Here is a 22,296-nt window from a genome sequence, read left to right on the forward strand (position 1 = left end):
GCATATAGATTGCTATTTCCCACATCCTCAGCTGATTGGCTTAGCTGGTTGATATATCGCGAGGTCCAAAGGGTATGCTGAATTCTCATGAATTCTTTTCTCCAATGCAATTGGGATCACAGGTAAGTGTGTAGGCTGCAGGTGCAGCCCGCAGTGTCTGGACAAGGATGTTGTTCTTATTGAGCATTCAGCAAGAATTTTGCTGTCAGTGTGGCACTACGTCTATCCACAGAGAAACCAATGGCAGAAAACTAGCCACCAGGATACATGGACACCAACTAGCCACAAAAAGACATGAGCCAGTCTCACTAGTATCCTTACATATGGATGAGGAAGGACACCACTTTGATTGGGACATCCATCCTAGAACAAGCCAAACAGAAACATGCATGAGAATTCCTAGAGGCATCGCATTCCAACCGGAACTCTATCAACAAACACATTGACTTCGATCCCATTCACCACCCCCTGAGGAAAAGAACAGGAAATGACACCACCATAGGAAATGATGTCACTACAGGAAACGACATTACCAAACCAAGAAAACCTAAACATATAAATAGAAAGTGGGCTACACTACCAGTGCTTCATCTGGAGGCTCACTGAAGATGTTACCTAGTATGGTGACAAAACGTCTGAAAATGAACCTTCCAGCTCAGCGAACAAACCTACATCCAGAACCACAACATGAGCTACAAATCTTCTCAAAACGTGCTAAGAGAAACCAGTGTTTATCTTTTATTAGAGCATTTGTGGATGAGTTAATCACAAACATATTTGACCATTCATCAACATTCTTCCTGTATTTGAGATACAGCTTACAGAATTAAAGATTCAACACCCATGCACTTTGCCCTTCCACCCACACATCCATCATAACACCTTGGGAAGTGTGTCTTGGTTACACCAATGAGTGCAGTTCAAAACAATGTAACACTATACGTCTAATTGCAGACCTACTCCTGTCTTGCTAGGTTGTGTTCAACAGTTAGCAACTAAGTTAGTTTTTCCATTTCTTTTCTCATCAATTTCCTCTTGGTTCTCCGAAAGGATTGATCCCTAGTGGGGGCACAGCTTCACACCATTCACACGCACGCACGTATGCATCTGGACCAAAGCTGATTTTCACTCCCTTAACTCTCGGAGTTGAAGACAAATACAGGTCTTCATACAAACAGGAGCAGCATTCAGTGTCTCAAGACCACAATTCAGAAAGCTCATTACTCCATATTCCCACACTGAGTCATAGAGTCATACAGCACAGAAACATGCCCTTCAGTCCAACTCGATCATGTCAACCAACTTCCCCAAACTAAACTAGTCCCACTTGCCTGCATTTGGCTCATATCCCTCTACACCCTTTCTATTCATGTACCTGTCCAAATATCTTTTAAATGTTGAAATTGAACTCACTTCTGCTACTTCCTCTGGCAGTTCATTCCATGTACGATCCACTGACTGCACGAAAAAGTTACCCCTCGGGTCCCTTTTAAATCTTTCTCCTCTCACCTTAAACCTCTGACCTTTAGCTTTGAACTCCTCCACCTTTGGGAAAAGACCTTTGCTCTTCTATTCCCTTTGTGATTTTGTAAATGTCTATAAGGTTATCCCACAGCCTCCTTCACTCCAGTGAGAAGTTTACAAATGGTAGATGTTTCAAATTACTGGACACTGCTAATGTCCAGTGACCTATCTTGCCTCTCCTTATAACTCAAACCCTCCAGACCCAGTAACGTTGTTGTAAATCTTTTCTGGATCCTCTCCAGTTTAATAATATCCTTCCCATAACAGGGTGACCAGAATTGTGCACAGTCAACCCTGACAATCTTTCACCCCTTTACTTATCGAGAATCAATATTTAGACTCCGCTTTTGACGAAAAGTTCCAAAAGACTCAAGACTCTTTGTGAAAAAAAAGTCTCCTAATCTCTGTCTTAAATGGGCATCTCCTGATTTTTAAACAGTTGTCCCTAGTTTTAGATTCTTTCACCCTCTCCACATCTACCATTGATATGTTTCAATCAAGATGCCTCTCACTCAGAGAAATTCCAGCAGATATAAGTCTGGCCTGTTCAACCTTTCCTCTTAAAACATCCTAGGGATTATTCTGGCCAAGATTCCCGCCTCAGGCGACTCTCTGTGTGGAGTTTGCACATTCTCCCCGTGTCTGCGTGGGTTTCCTCCGGGTGCTCCGGTTTCCTCCCACAGTCCAAAGATGTGCAGGTCAGGTGAATTGGCCATGCTAAATTGTCCATAGTGTTAGGTGAAGGGGTAAATGTAGGAGAATGGGTCTGGGTGGGTTACGCTTCGGCGGGTTGGTATGGACTTGTTGGGCCGAAGGGCCTGTTTCCACTCTGTAGGGAATCTAATCTAATCTAATCTAATTCTCTGAACCGTTTCTGATTTACTTGCTTCCCTTCTTAAATAAGGAGCACAGTGCACTGTAATTCAGCCATGATCTCACCTGGAAAACTGAAGCATTACTTCCTTACTTTCATAATTAACTCCCTTCACAATAACATTCCATTAGCTTCCTCATTACCTGTTGTACCTAGACAGTAACTTTTTTCCAATTCATGCACCAGGACAACCAAATCCCTCTGCATCTCAGCGCTCTGTCAACTCTCACTATTTAGATTACATTAGATTCTCTACAGTGCGGAAACAGACCATTTGGCCCAAAAAGTCCACACTGACCCTCCGAAGAGTAACCCACCCAGACCCAATTCCCTGTGACTAATGCACCTAACACTACGGGCAATTTAGCATGGCCAATTCACCTGACCTGCACATCTTTGGATTGTAGGAGGAAACCGGAGCACCCGGAGGAAACCCACGCAGACACGGGGAGAACGTGCAAACTCCACACAGTTACCCGAGACAGGAATCAAACACAGCTCCCTGGTGCTGTGAGGGAGCGGTGCTAATTACTGAGCCACGATGCCACCCTAAAAGGGATCTGAGGGGCAACGTTTTCAACAGAGGGTGGTTCATATCATAGAATCCCTACTGTGTAGAAACAGGCCATTTGGCCCAACAAGTCCACACCAACCTTACAAACAGCAACTCACCCAGAGCCATTTCCCTATCCTGTTACTGTACATTTACCCCTGAGTAATGCACCTAACCTGCACATCCCTGTACACAATGGGCAAGTTAGCATGGCCAATTCTCTTGATCTGCACATCTTTGGACTGTGGGAGGAAACCGGAGCACCCAGAGGAAACCCGCACAGACACAGGGAGAATGTGCAAACTCCACACAGTCAGTCGCCAGAGACTGGAATTGAACCTGGGTCACTGCTGTGAGGCAGCAGTGCTAACCACTGAGCCACCATGCCACCCATTTAGTTGATATCCTTCTTTATTTTATTCATTCCCAGGATGTGGTAGCTACTGGCTACACCATCTCTAATTTCCCAGAAGGCAGTTAAGAGTTAGCCATATTACTGTGGGTCTGAAGTTGCATGTAGGCCAGACTGGATAAGAATAGCAGTGATAACCCCTAAAGGGGGTTAATGAACTACATGGGGTTTCCCTGACATTTTTTCATGGTCATCGTTAGACTTATGATTCCAGAATTTAACTGAATTCTAATTCCACCGTGGTGGGGGTTGGATTCCCAAACATTACTGGCTCTTTGGATTAATAGTCTGGCAAATATACCAGAAGATCAGCACTGTCCTCACCAAAATGGACAATTGCACATTTTCACAGCCATCCAAGCCAAGATGGGCAAATGAAATGGTGTTGGTATCTGGTGGTGCTAGAATGATACCTGGGGTCAATTATGAGGACAAGTTAAATGCACATGGCTTGAATTCTCCTGAATACAGAAGATGAAGAAGGAGACCTTACTGAGTTTTTTCAAGATGACTAAAGGACTTAAAACTATAAATAGAGACAAACTATTATCCTAGAGCTGAGATTGTCAAGGGGACATAAACTACAAAAGAAGCATTTTTCTTCACATAAAGCCATGCCAAATGTTGGAATTCATTTCCTAAATGGCTGTCAATTTTAAGAGTCAGTTGGAGTCTTCAATCTGGGGTGGCTAGATTGTTTTGTCCGATGCATCAAGTTAGATAAATGGGGATCTGGACTGATCAGCCATAATGGGATGGTAGAACAGGGTTATAAGGGGCTGAGCGGCCCCAACATATTCCTCTATTTGTCTGACAAATGTGGCTCTTATGCACACAGGATGCATTTCCCCACCTATCTTTGCATGTGTTTTATAGGAAGTATTGAGTGAACTGTTTGAGCCAGTCAAAAATAAAGCCAAATAACTGACCCAGTTCAAGTAGAACAGCTGCTGTCCCAGCACATTAGGAGGAAGGCATGTTCAGACAGACTGACTGTCACCTCTGTCAAACCTCTCTAAAAAAAGGACCCTGCCTCAAACTCTCGTGGATAATTATGGTCTCTTGGTGTGATGAGGCTGACCACTCAATGTAGCTCGAGAGCAGATATATCATTTTGACCATCTCCAGACTATTTCGAGTTCTCGGGGTTAGGATGATTTCCTGCCTGTCACTGACTTGCTTTCTGTACCACACAGTTCTCTGCTGTTCACTTCCAGAGAGCTGAGAAAAGTGAGTGAGTGTTTGGTCCTTTCCCAGGATTCAGTGCTGGTGGACAGCAAGGGTTGAGGGAATTGGTGCTCCCACAGGAGAAACTGGGCAGAGCAAAGAACTGGTGCAAAACAGAGTAGGGACGACGATTGGGACCAGCAACTGGGGTCCCTTATGTTGCAAAGAACATTGTGCTTAGCGAACCCTTACTGATCAAAAACTGAACTCTTAGTGATCAAAAACTCATGTCGGCATCACTGGCTGAGCCCGGCATTTATTGCCCATCCCTGGATGCCCTTTGAGAAGGTGGTGATGAGCTGCCTTCTCCACATTCAGTCCACATTCTGTAGATTGACCCACAATGCCTTTAGGGAGGGAATTCCAGGATTTTGATCCAGAGAAAGTGAAGGAACAGCAATATATTTCCTAGTCTGGGCGGTGAGTGGCTTGGAAGGGGATCTGCACGGGGTGGTCTGCTGCCCTTGTCCTTCTAGACTGAAGTGGTCATGTGTTTGGAAGGTGCTGTCTAAGAATTTTTGTTTAATTTCTGTAGTGTATTTTGTAGCTGGTGCATACTGCTGCTACTGAGGCGTTAGTGGTGCGGGATTAGATGTTTGTGGATGTGGTGCCAACCAAATGGACTGCTTTGACCTGGATGGTTTCAACTTGTGTGTTGTTGGAGCTGGACCCAAGCAGTTCCATTGCATTCCTGACCTGTGCCTTGTGGACGGTGGACTGGCTCTGGTGAGTCAGGAGGTGAGTTACTTGCCACAGAATTCCTAGCCTCTGACCTGCTCTTGCAGCCACTGTACTTACACACCTAGTCAAGTTCAGTTTTTGCTCAATGGTAACCCCCAAAGATATTATTACTGAGGAAATGCAGTGATACTAATGCTGTTGGACATCAAGGGGAGATGTTTGGTACTCTTGTAGCTTTACCCAGGCTGATTTGACATGTTCCTACCAGACTGATTTTATCTTTCAATAACAACGCCAACCCCCTCCTTTCCCATTTTACTTGCTCTTCCTAAAGACTGAACACCCTTGGGTATTCAGTTCCCAGCCTTGGGCACCCTGTTGCCATGTCTCTGCAATCGCAATTATATTGCGTCCATGTACACTATTTTTGCTGTTAATTCATCTACCTTATTGCAAAGGGAAACATGAATTCAGATATAGTATCTTTGGTGTTTTTGACATTTTCTTTCTACCCCAGTTCTTTTTGCTGAAAGCCCTTGTTTACTCTGGCTTCCACTTGTGCTTTCTACCTTTCTGTCTTTGTTTCCCTCACTCTTGCCACCCCACTCAGGTTCCCAAACCCCCCGCCACTCTAACTCAGACTTCGAACAATTTGACGATTGCTGAGCTCTGTCCTTGGTACTTTGAAAATCTTCAACTCACTTGATCTTCAATGACTTTTCAAAATGTCATCTGCTTTTCACTGTACAGAAGCTCTACTAAACTGAAAGCTTGAGGATTGCTGTTATTAAAGGAACTGTACAATGAAAATAGGGCACTCTGGAATGCTATCAAGGAACTCAAATCCCTGCTAATCCCAGACCTTCTAACCTTCCTATCCATTTTCATAAAATTATATTTAGCTCATCCTCATTAATGAAATCAAAAAACGATGCATAAGAAATGAGACTATTTCCTACCATCGTTTTAATTACTTGCACAGATTATTAAATGCTTTCTTCAAAGAAGAATCCATTAAATTTATGGAAGATTCAGATATTGTGAATAATACCTTTTGTTGTTTTTTGGGCTTTGTACAGCAATGATTTGCTTTGGACTAGATTCTCTATTGAATGCTGGGTAAAGGGTGACTCCTGTAAATGGACCCTGCATCCTCTAAGATCCAGAGCGCATCATTTGGTCAACTGAGGATCAAAACAAGGTGCTTGGTCCAAGAGCCAGACACAAAAGCAGCATAAAATTTGGTGCTGATAGTCCAGTACAATGTTGAGGGAAAGCTACAGTGTTGGAGATGAAATCCTTTGGAAAAGAACTCGGAAGGAATACCGCAGTAACACTGGTGAATGCGACATACTGTTCCAACACATATATTAAACATGGAATACCAGTACAATCACTAAACAGGATGGATATTATTAAGCTGGAGAGGGTCCAGAAAAGAATTACCAAGATATTGTCAGGAATGGAGGTTTGAGTTATAAGGATAGGCTGGGACTTTTTTTCACTGCAGGAGGTTGACCTTAAAGAGGTTTATAAATTCATGAGGGGTATAGATAAGGTGAATGGTCGGTGAACTTTCCCTATGGTACAGGATTTTAAGACAAGGAGGCATATTTTTAAGGTGGGAGGAGAAAGTTTTAAAAAAGACACAAGAAGCATTTGTTTTACACAGAGTGGTTCATATGTGGAACGAACTGTCAAAGATAGTGGTGGATGCGGATACAGTTACAACACTTAAAAGACATTTAGATAAATACATAAATAGGAAAGGTTTGGATGGGTATGGACCAAACACAAGCATGTGGGACGACTTTAGTTTGAGATTCTGGAAAGGTTGGACCGAAGGGTCTATTTCTATGTTGTAACACTCTATTACAGTACATTCATTCCCAAATATTGCTTTTTTCTTAACTGTGTTTTTCCTTCTGCGATATTAAACTGAGGCATCATTTTCCCTTCTAGTGGACACAAGAGGATGACCAGAAGTGACCCTGTGACAGTATTTCAAAGCTGAGCTGGGGAATTCAACCTGGTTTCCTTCACCTGTATTTACCCCTCTATCACTATCACAGAAAACCGAACCTCTCTCTTCTCATTCTGACTTGGGGAATGCATGCACACAATCTCTCTGCCCTGTTTTGTACATTTCACCAGAACTGCCTTTTGCATGTCCTGATTGGCTGGAAAGCACTTGGCAATGTTCTGAAAAAGTACAATATAAATGCTGACCCTCTTTCTTCCTCTAACCTTCCATCAACCATTAAACAACACACAGAGACAGGAACAAAAACAGAAATTGCTGAAAAAGCTCAGCAGGTCTGGCAGCATCTGTGGAGAGAAATCAGAGTTAATGTTTTGGGTCAAGTGACAGAGACAGAGGTTGTAGGTTAACCACTGAAATATTAAATTCTATCCACGAATCCTCCTTTTACATGCGATTATTCAAAACAGCATCTTATGAGACAAGGCATAAATTTGAGCAAATGACTTGTTTATTTATATAATAAAGTCAAATGAAAAATATGTGATGTTCAGAGTCAATTTCCTTAGCTCTTCAACATGACTGACTAAACATTCTACACAGCTAGTGTCTGAAATTACTTCATCCAGAAATTAACACAGAGGGGGTTAATTTGCATAGGCCCTGAAAACAAACTTGGTGATTACGATATATGATTACTCCACACGCATTCAATGTAATGTAAGCAGCATGCTGACTGTGAGCTTTCCCCAGTACAATGATCTCTGCAGGCATGCTGCACTATCCCCACAGTTGTGGCTGTATATATCAGTTGGGCGGTGGGGTTGGGGGGGGCCCATATCATTATTTGTTTACCCTTGATAGCAGGTTTATTCACAGGATGTAACCTTCCACATTCCGTCTCCTCAACAGTATCACAGCTTCTCAGCCAATTCCTTCATTCTCTTTGGACAAATAAAGCACCCGAAGCTAACTAACCGAGGAACTGCACAAAATAATAAAGGATACTTAGCAAATGTAATTTTGGGAACCGATAATGCAGTCCAGCCCCTGCAGCCTGAGTATCTTTACAGATTTTTGTAAAACAGTTTATTGAAATAATTGAAACGACATTATTACCACTAGCACTACTTCAAACTCACCTCTACCTCTTAAAGGGGGGGGGGGGGGGGGGGGGGGTGGCGCTCATTGCAATTTGCAAAGATATTGGCTATTGTTTCACATTTGAATCAGCCCATATGCAACAGACTGATGAATGTAAATACAATGTGCTTAAAGGTCTGGCTCTGTGACCTGTATATAGTCATGGAATATGAGTGTCTAACTAGGAACAGTTTTCTCCTGAGTTGAAGAGGCCGTTTTACATCTGATGGGCTCAATGTTGCCTCGAGACTGACATGCTCTATTTCCCAGAAATACACCTGATATAATTCCAGGATCAAAAGAAAGTAGCTCCAAATGACTAAAACAAGAACAGAGAGTGTTGGGGAAACTCAGCAGGTCTGACAGCATCTCTCAAGAGAAAAAACAGAACTTCTGAACTCAGAGCATTAATTCGGTTTTTCTCACTCCACAGATACTGTCAAACCTGCTGAGATTCTCCAGAATTCTCTGTATTTCTTTCAGATTTACTGCATCTGCAGTATTTCACTCTTATTCCTAATTACTATCTTTGTTCCATGACAGAGTCTTTAGTTAGGATTCCAATTTTGCAGCAATCCCTTCCTTCTGTCTTTGTTTGTGTAGGTGGCATGCCTACTGAAGTTAGACTATGCTATAACTACAGCGAGTATGGCCTGATTTCATCTCTTTTGTCCATAACTATAATACAGATCTACTCTTTCATTACAACTGACAGCTTTTCTAAAGCCTTTATATTCAAATGTATTGGATCTTCATTAATAGGGCCAAGAATAGAAAAGTATAATAACTTCTTTCAAATAAATGTTCCTGAAATCTTATGCCATTTCGCAATTCCATCATCTTATCCACCCCAGCCAACTCCATCCTGTCCTATCCCATTCGTCTCATATTATCCCCATCACATTCCTTGTGTCCCTCTCATCTCACCATCTGCTGCTGTCACGATCCTTCCCATCAATCTCATTCTCTCCCTCCCAGGGACAATCTGTCCTGCCAGGGAAATGGATGGTCAGGCACACTCTAATCTCCTCAGAAACCCACCCCACTACACAGCTACCTGTTGGTATCGCACACTCGAGTCCTCTGCTGACTGCACATGTCCCTGTGCGAGCCAGATACTGACAATCAAGTAAACCCACTAACAAACAGCATCTTCAATAATCAATCAGAACACAGGGCAGACATAAACTGTATACTTTTGAGGATTACTGCAAACAAATAAAGAAAATGCACCCCAGGTAAATCCTGCATACTGTGGATTGCAGAATATTTGGCTTAGTTATCTATGTACTGGATCTTTCACCAATTATAAATTAATAAACCTTTTAATTTCCAATTCTAAATGTGAGTTTTAGAAGTGAACTGTTGCATGAACAGAATAAGTGCAGGTTCAATTTCAGAGGGTGGATGACATTTCTTGGTGGGACCAAAGGAATGTAACACCTAAAGGTATCAAAGAAACTTCAGATGGAGTGGGGGAACTGTGGCCTAATGTCAGGACCAACACAGCCTTGACGTGATAAAATTTTATAACTTAAAACCAACTGATGCACATGCCCAGAAAGAAGCATGGCAGATAACTAGAAACGTGGAAGGTAAGCCCCAGCAACACAGAAAATCTCAAAGTTTCTAACATCTTTAGTTAAATTGCTAACCATGACTTAATGGAATTTTCTTTGCAATCTCATTTATCTTCACACTGTTCTCTCGCTCTGTCTCTTGTCTTGCTTTTTGAGCTCTCTTCTGCTTTTCCTTTCAGTTCTTCTTCCTGGTGGTCTTGCACTTTTTGTTGACTTTTTATTTCATCTTCTGGCATTCTATTCTATTTTGCTGATTTCTCTCCACTATTCCCCTTCTCTTACTTTGGCTGAAGAATGGGTTAATGGTGTAACACCTGATGGAATAAGGGCTGTTTACTAGGTTTCGGGGGGCTTCTGGCCAAGTGGATATAGTAGGAGTTAGGTTAGCAATGGTCAATATGGTCAGGCCAGTATCTTGGGTTAATTGGATTGAGCAGATGGCATGGGGATAGGAATTTGGTCAGATACCACATGTTGGGTCATGGATGAGGGTACATCCAGTGAAGACTATAACCTGGGATTGCACAATGCAGTAAAGAGATTGAAAAGGGGTGCCTTAAGGGGTGGCTCAGTGGTTAGCACTGCTGCCTCACAGCACCAGAGACCTGAGTTCAATTCCCAGTCTTGGGAAAATGTCTGTGTGGAGTTTGCGCAATCTCCCTGTGTCTGCAGGGGTTTCCTCCCACAATCCAAAGATGCACAGGTCAGGTGAATTGGCCATGCTAAATTGCCCGTAGTGTAAGGTGCATTAGTTGGGGGAAAGGGTCTGGGTGGGTTACTCTTCGGAGGGTCACTGTGGACTTGTTGGACTGAAGGGCCTGTTTCCGTACTGTGGGGAATCTAATCTTAACTCTAGTATTTTTATGGGCAGCACAGTCGCTCAGTGGTTAGCACTGCTGCCTCACAGCACCAAGTTCGCCTCCAGCCTTGGGTGACTGTCTGTATGGAATTTGCACGTTCTCCCTGTACCTGCATGGGTTTCCTCTGGGTGCTCTGGTTTCCTCCCACAGTCCAAAGATGTGCAGGTCAGGTGAATTGGCCATGCTAAATTGCCCATAGTGTTAGGTGCATTAGTCAGAGGGAAATGGGTCTGAGTGGGTTACTCTTCACAGGGTCGGTGTGGACTGGTTGGGCCGAAGGGCCCGTTTCCACATTGTAGGGAATCTAATCTAATCTAATCTAAAACAGGCAATGCGCATGAAAGGAAAATGTAGTCTTAAATTAGCTTAGAACCAATACCTCAATGTGACACTCTATCATGTTGAAAATAGTGTGACAGTTAAATGCGATGCATTCCATTTCATGTAAGTCTGTTATCAGTCCCTGGGTTAGATTTCACATTTCAACTAGTAATTACTAGAAACATGCTCTTGCACATCAATGCAGGATATAAGTAGGTTTTGTCGTTATGATGCTGCGATATGCGCATTGTCTATCAGCATGTAAAGATCAACGTCCCTCACATTAGTCATAAAGTCAATGGTACAGTGTCTGGCCAAAGTGTTTGCTGATTCAGGTGCTTTTTCTCCAGTAATTGTTGTATAGCATCACATTGTATCTAGTGTATCAGACCATTCAGTCTAACCATTCCATGCTCATATTTACGGTTCACATGAGCCCCCACTTCATCTCACCCAATCAACACATGCTTGTTCTTTCACCATCATGTGTTTATTAAGCTTCCTCTTGCACGCACCTACCTCCATCTGAGAGTGAGCTCCATATTCTCAATGCGTTCTACATAAGAAGCTTGGTTTAAATTCCCTGACTGGATGTGTTACTTACTGTATACTTTTCAATGACGCCCAGTTCTGTTTTCCTGCCCCATGGAAACCCAATCAAATCCTATTGCAATCTTGATGAAACAACAATAAAGGGGGATATCTGGTTGTGCTGTACTTAGGTTTGTAAAAAGGGGTACCACATCAAAGGTTATTGTACTAAATAAAGGCTCATGGTGCAGGAGGTTTGATGTGGATGGAGGATTGGTTAACCAGAAACTAAGAGCAGAGGTCATTTTCAGTTTGGAGACATGTAACAGGAATCAGCGCTGAGGCTTCAACTATTTCCAATTTATATCAATGATCTGAATGAAAAGACCAAAGGCTGGCAAATTTGTTAACGACACAAATATTGGGAGGAAAGGACATTTTTTTACTGAGGACATAAGGAGTCTGCAAAAGTAGATGAAGATACATTAAGTGAGTGGGCAAAAAAATCACTGATGTCATATAATATGGGAAAGTGTGAGCAGTCCTCACTGCAGGAAGAACAAAATAACAGGATATTATTTAAACTGACAGAGATTGCAGGACTTGGAGTACAGAAGGATTAGGTTGTGAAGCACAAGAGCCTCATGACACAGGTGCAGAAAATGATTAGGAAGGCTAATGGAATGTTGTTATTTATTGCAAAGGGAATGGAATATAATTAGGGATGTTTTGCTACAGTTATACAGTGCACTGATGAGGCGTTTCCAGAGGAATATACGCAGTGTTGGTGTCTTATAATTAAGAAAGCACTTAATTGAATTAGAAACAGCTCAGAGAAGATTTACTCTCCTGATTCCTGGGATAAGGTATTCACTGAGGTGTTGTACAATGTGAGGTGAGATTATTGAAAGATGTGAGATGCCGAGGGAGTTGACAGGGTGGATAATGATCTCTTTGCAGGAAAGACTAGGCACATTTAAAATGAAGAAGTTCCCAGTTAGGGTGGAGAGAAGGCGATTTAATATTTCTCTCAGAGGGATGTGAGTCTGTGGAACTCTCTTTGCTCGAGAGCAGTGGAGATGGGCGGTTGTTGAATATTTTAAAGACAAAAAGAGGTGGACGTTTTGATTGTTTTTGAACAAATACAGAAAATTAGAAATTGCTCTTCAGTGTTGGTGCACAATTTATGCAGTTGGAATTAGTCCAGTCTGCTGGATGACAGTGTGCCTCCCTTCTGTTCTGGTACAGGCGTAGTTGGCAAGATCTCGTCCTTGGGTTCATCAACGCTGACGTGATCAGGCCGAGGTGTCTGAGCTATCAGGGGTTGGCAGGAATGTGGTGTTGATACCACAAATGACCAGCCATGATTTTATTGAATGGCAGAAGATAAAAGGGGCTGAATATCCTCCTCCTGCAGCTAATTCATTAGTTTCATTGCTTGTACAGTCTCAGTTTTCTCTCTCCTGAGGATGGGAGCTGAAATCTGATGAACCTTGCAACCACTGATAACGCAGGTTGCACCTTGGTTTATCAGGTTAAGTGTTTGTTTTTCGGCTGCAAGAATAAAGCAGGTTTTAATTTGGCAAATGAGAACTGTGAGATCATGGAATCACTATAGCGTGGAGTTAGGGCATTCAGCCCATCAAGTCCACACTCCCTCCAAATCCCTCCAAACAGCATCACACTCAGACTCACTCCCCACATACTTATTCCCTGTAACCCTACATTTCCACCTAGCCTGCACATCCTTAGACACTATGGGGAACTTAGCACGGCCAATCCACCTAAGCTGCACATTTTTGGACTGTGGGAGGAAATCCGTGCAGACACGGGGAGAATGGACAAACTCCACACAGACAGTCACCTGAGGGAGAAATTGAACCTACTGTTGCAAGGCAGCATTGCTAACCACTGAGCGACCGTGCCATGCATGGGGAAAGATAAATAACCCTCCGGATTATCTTTGTCCTGAGCTGGGAATGTATTCACTTCATTCTGTCATCATCAGGTGATGTCCATCATCTTGGGAAAGCATTAATCTCCTCGAGTGTATTCATTCAGCCTTCTAGATACTTGCCATGGTTGTGGGAATTCTTCCACCAGGTTCTTAACGATTTCATCTCGAATCACCTCATCTGGGAGAAGGTGCAACCTTTGTATCATTGTTCTTCAATGCAGGTTCTTTCGCAGAATTCTGTGGATAGCCAATTGCCGTGGGGTCCTTCTGGTATAGTTTGGCACTTCCTTAAACCACCAGGATAAGCACTGGGAGAGGAATTCACCTTCAGTTCCCATTTATTTCCAGAGAATGCGATGTGCTTGATTTTGCCACTACAACATGGTGTCCCCAGTCACTCAGTGCATGGTAGATCAGATTAAATGCTTCCCCTGCAGCTTGACTGAACACACTGTACCAATCTCTCCAAGTGACTTTGTCTTGGCATCAAACAAAGACCAAAAGGAAGCCCACGGCTCAGTCACTTGATGAATTGTTGGCTGTGCTGCAAAGATCAGTTGGCAATCTATCAGAATAATAAAGTTAAAGTGATGTTTAAACTGACTGCAAAAGGTTGTCCTCGGTGAGTCAGTGGTTACAGCATTATCCCAGAAGGAAATGAGGGGCACACAATCTATGGAAGGTCCCATCCCAGTCTGGGCTGTGTTAATCAATCTCAGTCATCGGGATGCTACAAACACTGGAAGGCGGAAGGGGAAAGTAATGGAACTGTACTTATTGGATCCAGAACCTGAGGAAAAGTACAGATGGGAACATATTGTGGTTGGACTCAGCTGAGGTATTCTTCACAGTTGGCGGAACACTTTTCTAGGACAGCAAGCCTTTGGTTCAAGGACAGCATTCCTGACTCTAACTAAGGGTTCAAACCCCACACCAGGAAGCCCTCATCAATGTGCAGCGTACAAACTGATCTCTGAATAGTGGATCAGTGTCTAGCTGGACAGTCACATTTGGATAGGTGACCACTGGCTCAGTGGTCATCCTCAGAGGCTCAAGAATGGGGTTTAGGTGCTGGGTCAGCAAGTGAAGACCACTGCACAGGATCCAGATACTGAGCTGAAGCCCAGTGAAGGTATGCAGTGGATGCATGTATCACCATCCTGAAGGGATAGTGGCTTTATTCATGCGTGTATGGCACCTTGGGGAAGAGGCTCAGACAATGAAAAGTTCAGAAGACAACAGAATACCGGCTAACCTAGATCTGAGCTTGTTCACAATCTGTCAGCGTCCCTTTAGTCTTTCTGAGGAAGTGTTCTAACAGTGATGTAATGTGTGTGAGTTAGGGCCATGGTTGGAGGTAGGACACCCAATGAAGACTCTTTCTGAGCCTGATGTTGGTGGAGTCTGGACAGGTCAGAAATCATTATCCCAACACTCAATCAATATTCTCAACACCAAGGAAATTCAGAACATCTTTTTAATTTGCTATGAAATCACTGGCACTGTGCACCAGCAGCATAGGAGCAGTGAGCAGGGTGATGGCACAATAAAGCCCCTTCCACAATGACAATGCCTGTTTGGAAGGGCCTGTCAGTTTATGTCTCATGCAAGACCAATTCTATCTCCCACACACACTGTGCACACGCTGCTCTTCAGGGACACCTTAGTGTTAACCAGTCGGAGTGTTTGCTTTGCAAGCTGTTAACATAAGGAAGGATTTTTTACGATAGATATCACAACATAGTCCTAGTGTTGGATTTTAAAATTCATTTGCTAAATTTGTCTTTTGTGCTTGTCATTATTCAGCTCATCCACCTCCTCACACACATACCACTTCACACACCCACACACACTGACACACACACAGACATCTCCACACACACACACACACACACACAGTCACATACTCACACATACACAGTCACATAGTCACACACCCACACAATCACATACTCACACACTTGTACACATACACATAGTCACACAGTCACACACCCACACACACTCACACACACACTCACACATTCGTACACATACACACACAGTCACACGCTCACATGCACACTCCCTCACCCAAACATACACACAGACACACACTCATGCACCCAACACACTCACTCATACACACACACACACACACACACACACTCACTCGCATGCCTACACACCCACATACATATCCATTCACACCCCGAACCTACACACACACACCCACACATGCACACAATCACACACATCCCACCTACACATACTCACACACACACTCACCTACCTACACACATACTCACACACTCACACTCACTTACCCACTAACCCACTCACATATTCATGCACTCACACACACCCACACACAGTCACACTCATACACATTCACACACCCACATATTCACTCACACACCTACACACCCACACACACACCCCCACTCACACCCACACTCTCACACCCCTCACCTACATACACACACACGCACAATCACAAAGTCGCACACTCCCTCACCCAAACATACACACAGACACACACTCATGCATTCAACACACTCATACACACGCACACACACACCCACACAACCACACACTCACCCACCCACTCCTCACACACTTACTCACATACTCTCACAAACACACACACCCTCACACACTCACATTCCCACCCCTCACATACCCACTCACATACCCATACACCTACACTATCAAACACTCACCCACCTACAGACATACTCACACACTCACACTCACTTACCCACTAACCCACTCACATATTCATGCATTCACACACACCCACACACAGTCACACTCATCCTCACACACACACCCACACACTCGCTCACATGCCTACACACCCACACACACACTCTCACACACACATACCCACACCCACACACTCGCAAACCTACACACACAGACACACACATGCGCACACTCACACACACATCCCACCTGCACATACACACACTCACACACCCACACACTCACCCACCCACCCGCACATACACACACCCACAAACTCCCACCCACTCATCCACTAACCCACTCACATACCCACACACAGAAACACCGACTCACACCACACACACACCCACACACTCACACAGACTCATTTACGCATACATACACTCATGCACACACACTCGCACACCCACATGCACAGACACACCCACTCACACCCACACACACATTCACACAGACACACTCTTACTGACCCACTTACACACCCACACACTCACATGCTCACTCAGCACACTTGCCTGGTACACACACCCACCCAGTCTTATACATGTGATAGGACCATAGAAAATGTACAGCACAGATAAAGGCCATTCAGCCTGTTGTGACTGCACTGGCTGCTTGCCCATTCTATCCCATTCTCCGTCGCCTGGTCCATAGCTGAGCAGGTTTCAGGTATAGATCCTGGTTCCTTTCAGATTGTATTGAGGGTTTCCACCTGGATCACCGAATTGGGCAGTGAATCCCAGACTCATGTAACCCTCTGAGTCAGAACCCTTTTCCTCACCTCCCGTCTAATCCTTCTAGCAACCACACTTAGCCTGTGTCACATGTACGAGACAGGTATGAAAAGTGTTAGCCTTATACTGAGGGCTATGGAGAGTTTACTGTTTAGCCTTCCTCTCTTTCTCCACTCCCCCAAGTGCAGATGCTGACTTCCTATGGAGGTACTGTTACTCCAGCATGGTCTGATTGACAGTCCCTTTCTTTAACGCTGTACACTATAGGCTGGTAGGTTATTTGATCCTAAAGGGCCTCAAAACTTCAGGAGTGCCAAAGTGCTTTATTGCTAATTAAATAATTTTGAATTGCAGCTACTGCTGTGCAGTAAGAAACCTACAGACAAGTTGGAAAGAATGAGCACTATTGCAATGGAGCTGGAGTGTGATTGTCACCAGGTAATCTGTTTCATTGGTACGTGCTAAAGAAAAAGATCAGTGCAGAACATTGGGAAGATTTCCATATTCCTCCCCAAATGAATGTGGATGCCACAAAAGCCCCTTCAGCTGCAGTGGGAAACAGGCAAATGCTGTGATGGGACCAAGTAAATTAAAACTCCAATGAAAGCGGAAACATCACGAGCAGGTTGATTTTGAAAATGTGTCTGTCTTCCCAATTGAAGGTGGTCGATTTTTCCCAGTGGATTTAAACATTAAAGTTTATGATCTTTCTTTAGCCTGTTGTATGCACTATGTTACAAACCTCTCCAGTAAGACTGTACCTATAGTAAATACAATAATCAACTAGGAGAAAGTGAGGACTGCAGATGCTGGAGATCAGAGATGAAAAGTCTGATGCTGGAAAAACGCAGCAGGTCAGTCAGCATCCAAGGAGCAGGAGAGTTGATGTTTTGAGCATGAACTCTTCATCTTCACCAGCCATTCCTGATGAACAGCTTATGCCCGAAACATTGACTCTCCTGCTCCTTGACTATAGTAAATGCAAGTAAATGTGATGCTCATGATATTGTCAACACCATGGTATCCCCCTGTCTAGGGAGTCGAAAACAAGGGAGCATAGTCCTCAGGATATGACATCAAACATTTTGAACTGAGATCAGGAGAGTTTATCAAATGATGCTCCATTGCTGCATATATATATATACTTAAGCAATTCATGTTCAAATGCAATCACATCTGCAAAATAGCCAGGCTTGGGCTGACAAGTGGCAAATAAAATTCACACCACACAAATGCCAGGCAATGACCATTACCAATAAGAAACAATCAAAACATCGCCCCTTGATAGTCAATGTGTTATCGTCACTGATTCCCCCACTATCAACATCCTGGGGGTTACCTTTGACCAGAAATTCAACTGGACTGGCCTGATAAACACAGAGGCTGCAAGAGCAGGTGAGAGGGTCGGAATACTGCAGTGGGTAACACACCTGCTGACTCCCCAAAACCTGTCCATCATCTACAAAGGCACAAGTAAGGAGTGTGATGGAATACTCCCAACTTGCCAGGATGGCTGCAGCCCCAACAACACTCAAGTAGCTTGACACCATCAAGACCAAACAGCCCATTTGATTGGCACCACATCCACAAACATTCATTCCCTCAGATGCTTAGTAGCAGCAATGTGCACGATGTACAAGATGCACTAAGACTCCTTCGTCAGCACCTTCCAGACCCATGATTACTTCCATCTAGAAGTACAAGAGCAGCAGACGCATGGGAACATCACCACCTGCAAGTTCCCCTCACCATCCTGCCTTGCAAATATATCGCTGTTCCTTCAATGTAGCTGGCTCAAAATCCTGGAAGTCCCTCTCCTAAGGGCATTAGATTAGATTATTTACAGTGTGGAAACAGGCCCTTCAGCCCAACAAGTCCACACTGACCTTCCAAAGAGTAACCCACGCAGACCCATCCCTCTGACTAATGCACCTAACACTATGGGCAATTTAGTATGGCCAATTCACCTGACCTGCCCATCTTTGGAGTGTGGGAGGAAACCAGAGCACCCGGAGGAAACCCACACAGACACGGGGAGAATGTGCAAACTCCACACAGACAGTCACCCAAGGTGGGAATTGAACCTGGGTCCACTGGTGCTATGAGGCAGCAGTGCTAACCACTGTGCCACCGTGCTGATTGCGGATCTAAAATGGACTACAGCGGTTCAAGAAGGCAACTCACCCCCACCTTCTCAAGAACAACTAGGGACAGTCAATACATGTTGGCCCAGCCAGTGACACCCACATCCCCACGAGTAAATAAAACAAAATTAAGGCTGGCTAAGACAGATTTTTAGACTCTCAGGGAATCAAGTGGAAAATTGGAATCAAGGTGGTTCCTGATCATAACCGAATGGGAGAGCAGCGTCCATGAAGTGAATGGCCCATTCCTGTTCCTGTTACTGTTACTTCGTTCTGAGTCAAGGATGGAAAGCCTCCTCTACACTAACTGCTGCCAGCCAGCTGTCATGTGCTGGAGAACTGTCATCAGTTATGAATCCTGTTGGACTTTTTTTACCCTTCGAACGCCAGTGCGCCCGACTGAAGCCTGTAACACCCCTGGGCCAGGTCGAAGCAGAAGCAATAGTGGCACTTCCTAACCCACAGCCACTATTTATGGGAGGATCCTATCGAAAGGATTGCTGATAAACAAGCCTGATCTCACAGCTGGTGGCACAGAGTACAGCAATTCTGAACTGGGAGCAGGGTGGCACAAGTGGGTATTTGACTGACTGCTTATTTAATGGGAGCCCCTTAGCTGGGCAGGTACTTACCACTCAGCCTCCTCATTGCTGCATCTCTGCATCGCTCCTCTTCCTCGCTGATAGTGAACAGGCCCCGCAGGCTGGGAGTCGACAGGCAATGCCGAACTGATGCCCTCTTCAGCCTCTTGCCTTGCCTGGCAGAGCCGGGGCAGTGGTGCTGCATAGCAGCGGGAGGTGGGGGGCCTGGATACAGCCGGGTCAGAACATCAGCTCCCCAAAAACCAAACAAGTCATTGCAAAAGGGAAAAATAAACAGAAACGACCAGGGAGGAGTAGCGATGAAGCAGCCCCGCAGTTGCACACAGACACAGACTTGGAGAGAGGTGCAGTGTTGCACAGACGTCAGTGCTGCCTTTTGCAACACAGCCTCTCCAATCCTGACTCACTCACTCACTCTGCCGGCCCCCGCTTCCCCCAACACACTCCGAGGAGGCAAATACACTCCCCCACCCCAACCTTAAGGTACAGAGAGACAGACAGAGAAAGAGAGAGGGAGAGAGAGAGCCTGTTTCCCTGGTAACAGTGGCACAACCAACAGGTTTGAGCGGATCTCTCGCTGTCTCTGTGTCTGGAGGACTTTCTACTCTCTGACTCCGCTCCACAGAGGTGTCATGTTGCTCGGGCAGGTTTCAAGCGGAAAGTCGAGGTTATCCGGGGGTGGGGGGCGGCGACAAGGGGGCCGGAAGCTGCAGGTACACGGGGGTGGGTGTTTATAGAGTGAACGGGTGGGAGTGAAAGGTGTGAGAGTGGGTGCAAGGTGAGGAGATGGGTGTAGAGTGATGGGAAGGGGCTGTGGGCTGACAGTGGGTGTAGGGGTGGGTGGGTGTCTATAGAGTGATAGGGTGGGTATAGTGGTGGGTGGGTATCATAGGTAACAGGCTGGGTATAGGGGGTGTGTGTCTATAGGGTGACTGGATGGGCATTGAGGTGTGTGTGTCTATAGGGTGACAGGGTGGGTATAGGGTTGAGTGCATGTCTGTAGGGTGACAGGGTGGGTATAGGGGTGTGTGTGTCTATAGGTGACAGGGTGGGTATAGGGTTGGGTGTGTGTCAATAGGGTGACAGAGTGGGTGTGAGGAAGAGTGCAAGGTTGGGAGATGTGTATAGAATCATGAGAAGGGGGAGTGGGGTAACAAGGTGGGTGTAGGGTGGGGAGATGATGCTAGGATGATGAGAAGGGGGAGTGGGGTGACAGGGTGGTGTAGGGTGGGGAGATGATGCTAGGATGATGAGAAGGGGGAGTGGGGTGACAGGGTGGTGTAGGGTGGGGAGATGATGCTAGGATGATGAGAAGGGGGAGTGGGGTGACAGGGTGGTGTAGGGTGGGGAGATGATGCTAGGATGATGAGAAGGGGGATTGGGGTAACAAGGTGGTGTAGGGTGGGGAGATGATGCTAGGATGATGAGAAGGGGGATTGGGGTAACAAGGTGGGTGTAGGGTGGAGAGATGATGTGAAGGGGGAGTGGGGTAACAAGGTGGGTGTAGGGTAGGGAGATGATGCTAGGATGATGAGAAGGGGGTGTGGGGTAACAGGGTGGGGAGAAGGGTGTAGGGTGACAGGGTGGGTATAGGGGTGTGTGTGTCTATAGGTGACAGGGTGGGTATAGGGTTGGGTGTGTGTCAATAGGGTGACAGAGTGGGTGTGAGGAAGAGTGCAAGGTTGGGAGATGTGTATAGAATCATGAGAAGGGGGAGTGGGGTAACAAGGTGGGTGGAGTGATGGGAAGGGATGGATATGGAGTGATGGGAAGGGATTGTAGGATGGGGAGATGGGTATCGAATGATGGGAAGGGGCTATGGGATGACAGGGTGGGGGACAGGGTGGGGAGGTGGGTATAAGTTGATGAGACGGGGCTGTGGGGTGACAGGGTGAGATTTATTCCCAGCCAAACGATGGAAGCTAAAATGATTGGTTTAAATGTGCCCCTTGCTTCCCAATAATGCCCAAACTCCAAAGGTCCAGAGACGTTTCCAAGGATAGGGCAACCTGGTGCACTAGCTTTGCCAGTGATGAGTTCCCCAAGAACAAATAGTGAAAAATAAACTCTACCACATGTTGTGCAATGCATCTGCATCACATAACTGACAGAAGCTGCCAATATAATGCTGATTGGTAACCCTTTATATTCCTCTATCCACTGAGGGTTAGATTAAAACTGCACCATTACAAGATGCACCCACAAGAGTGTGGGTCCAGATTGGATTTGAACTCAAACCGAGAAACCTCTCAGCTCAACAACTCCTCAGCATCCTCTCCCACCCTCTCCCCACTCCCAAAGCCCTCCCAGGGCTGTGCCGCTAAACTGTTTTTGCTGTGGTGTAACAAGTCACAGGAGCTGTATTACTGTACTCGAGAAGGGGAGAGAGCTGCAGTCAGTTACACAAACAAGACGGTCCAAGCCTGAGAATCGGCTAGGCAT

The 22,296-nt window shown here is 45.1% G+C and overlaps 1 protein-coding gene and 1 pseudogene across 3 annotated transcripts in view; both read right to left on the reverse strand.

Moving 5' to 3' along the window:
- map7d1a (MAP7 domain containing 1a) overlaps positions 1–20,264 on the reverse strand; it is a 237,264-nt gene extending 217,000 nt beyond the window's left edge. The window contains exon 1 of one of the 3 annotated variants that reach the window (XM_072548590.1): positions 19,885–20,264. In XM_072548590.1, coding sequence (XP_072404691.1) covers positions 19,885–20,038 — 154 coding nt within the window. In that variant the 5' untranslated portion in view covers positions 20,039–20,264. The remainder of the gene's footprint in view (positions 1–19,884) is intronic. The other 2 variants (XM_072548589.1, XM_072548591.1) reach the window with 2 other exon arrangements.
- LOC140453726 (large ribosomal subunit protein uL13m pseudogene) lies at positions 13,673–14,333 on the reverse strand (annotated as a pseudogene).
- Positions 20,265–22,296: the final 2,032 nt, after the last annotated feature.

This window comes from Chiloscyllium punctatum, chromosome 27 (genome assembly GCF_047496795.1).
Source record: "Chiloscyllium punctatum isolate Juve2018m chromosome 27, sChiPun1.3, whole genome shotgun sequence".
In the NCBI taxonomy this organism is placed as follows: domain Eukaryota; kingdom Metazoa; phylum Chordata; class Chondrichthyes; order Orectolobiformes; family Hemiscylliidae; genus Chiloscyllium; species Chiloscyllium punctatum.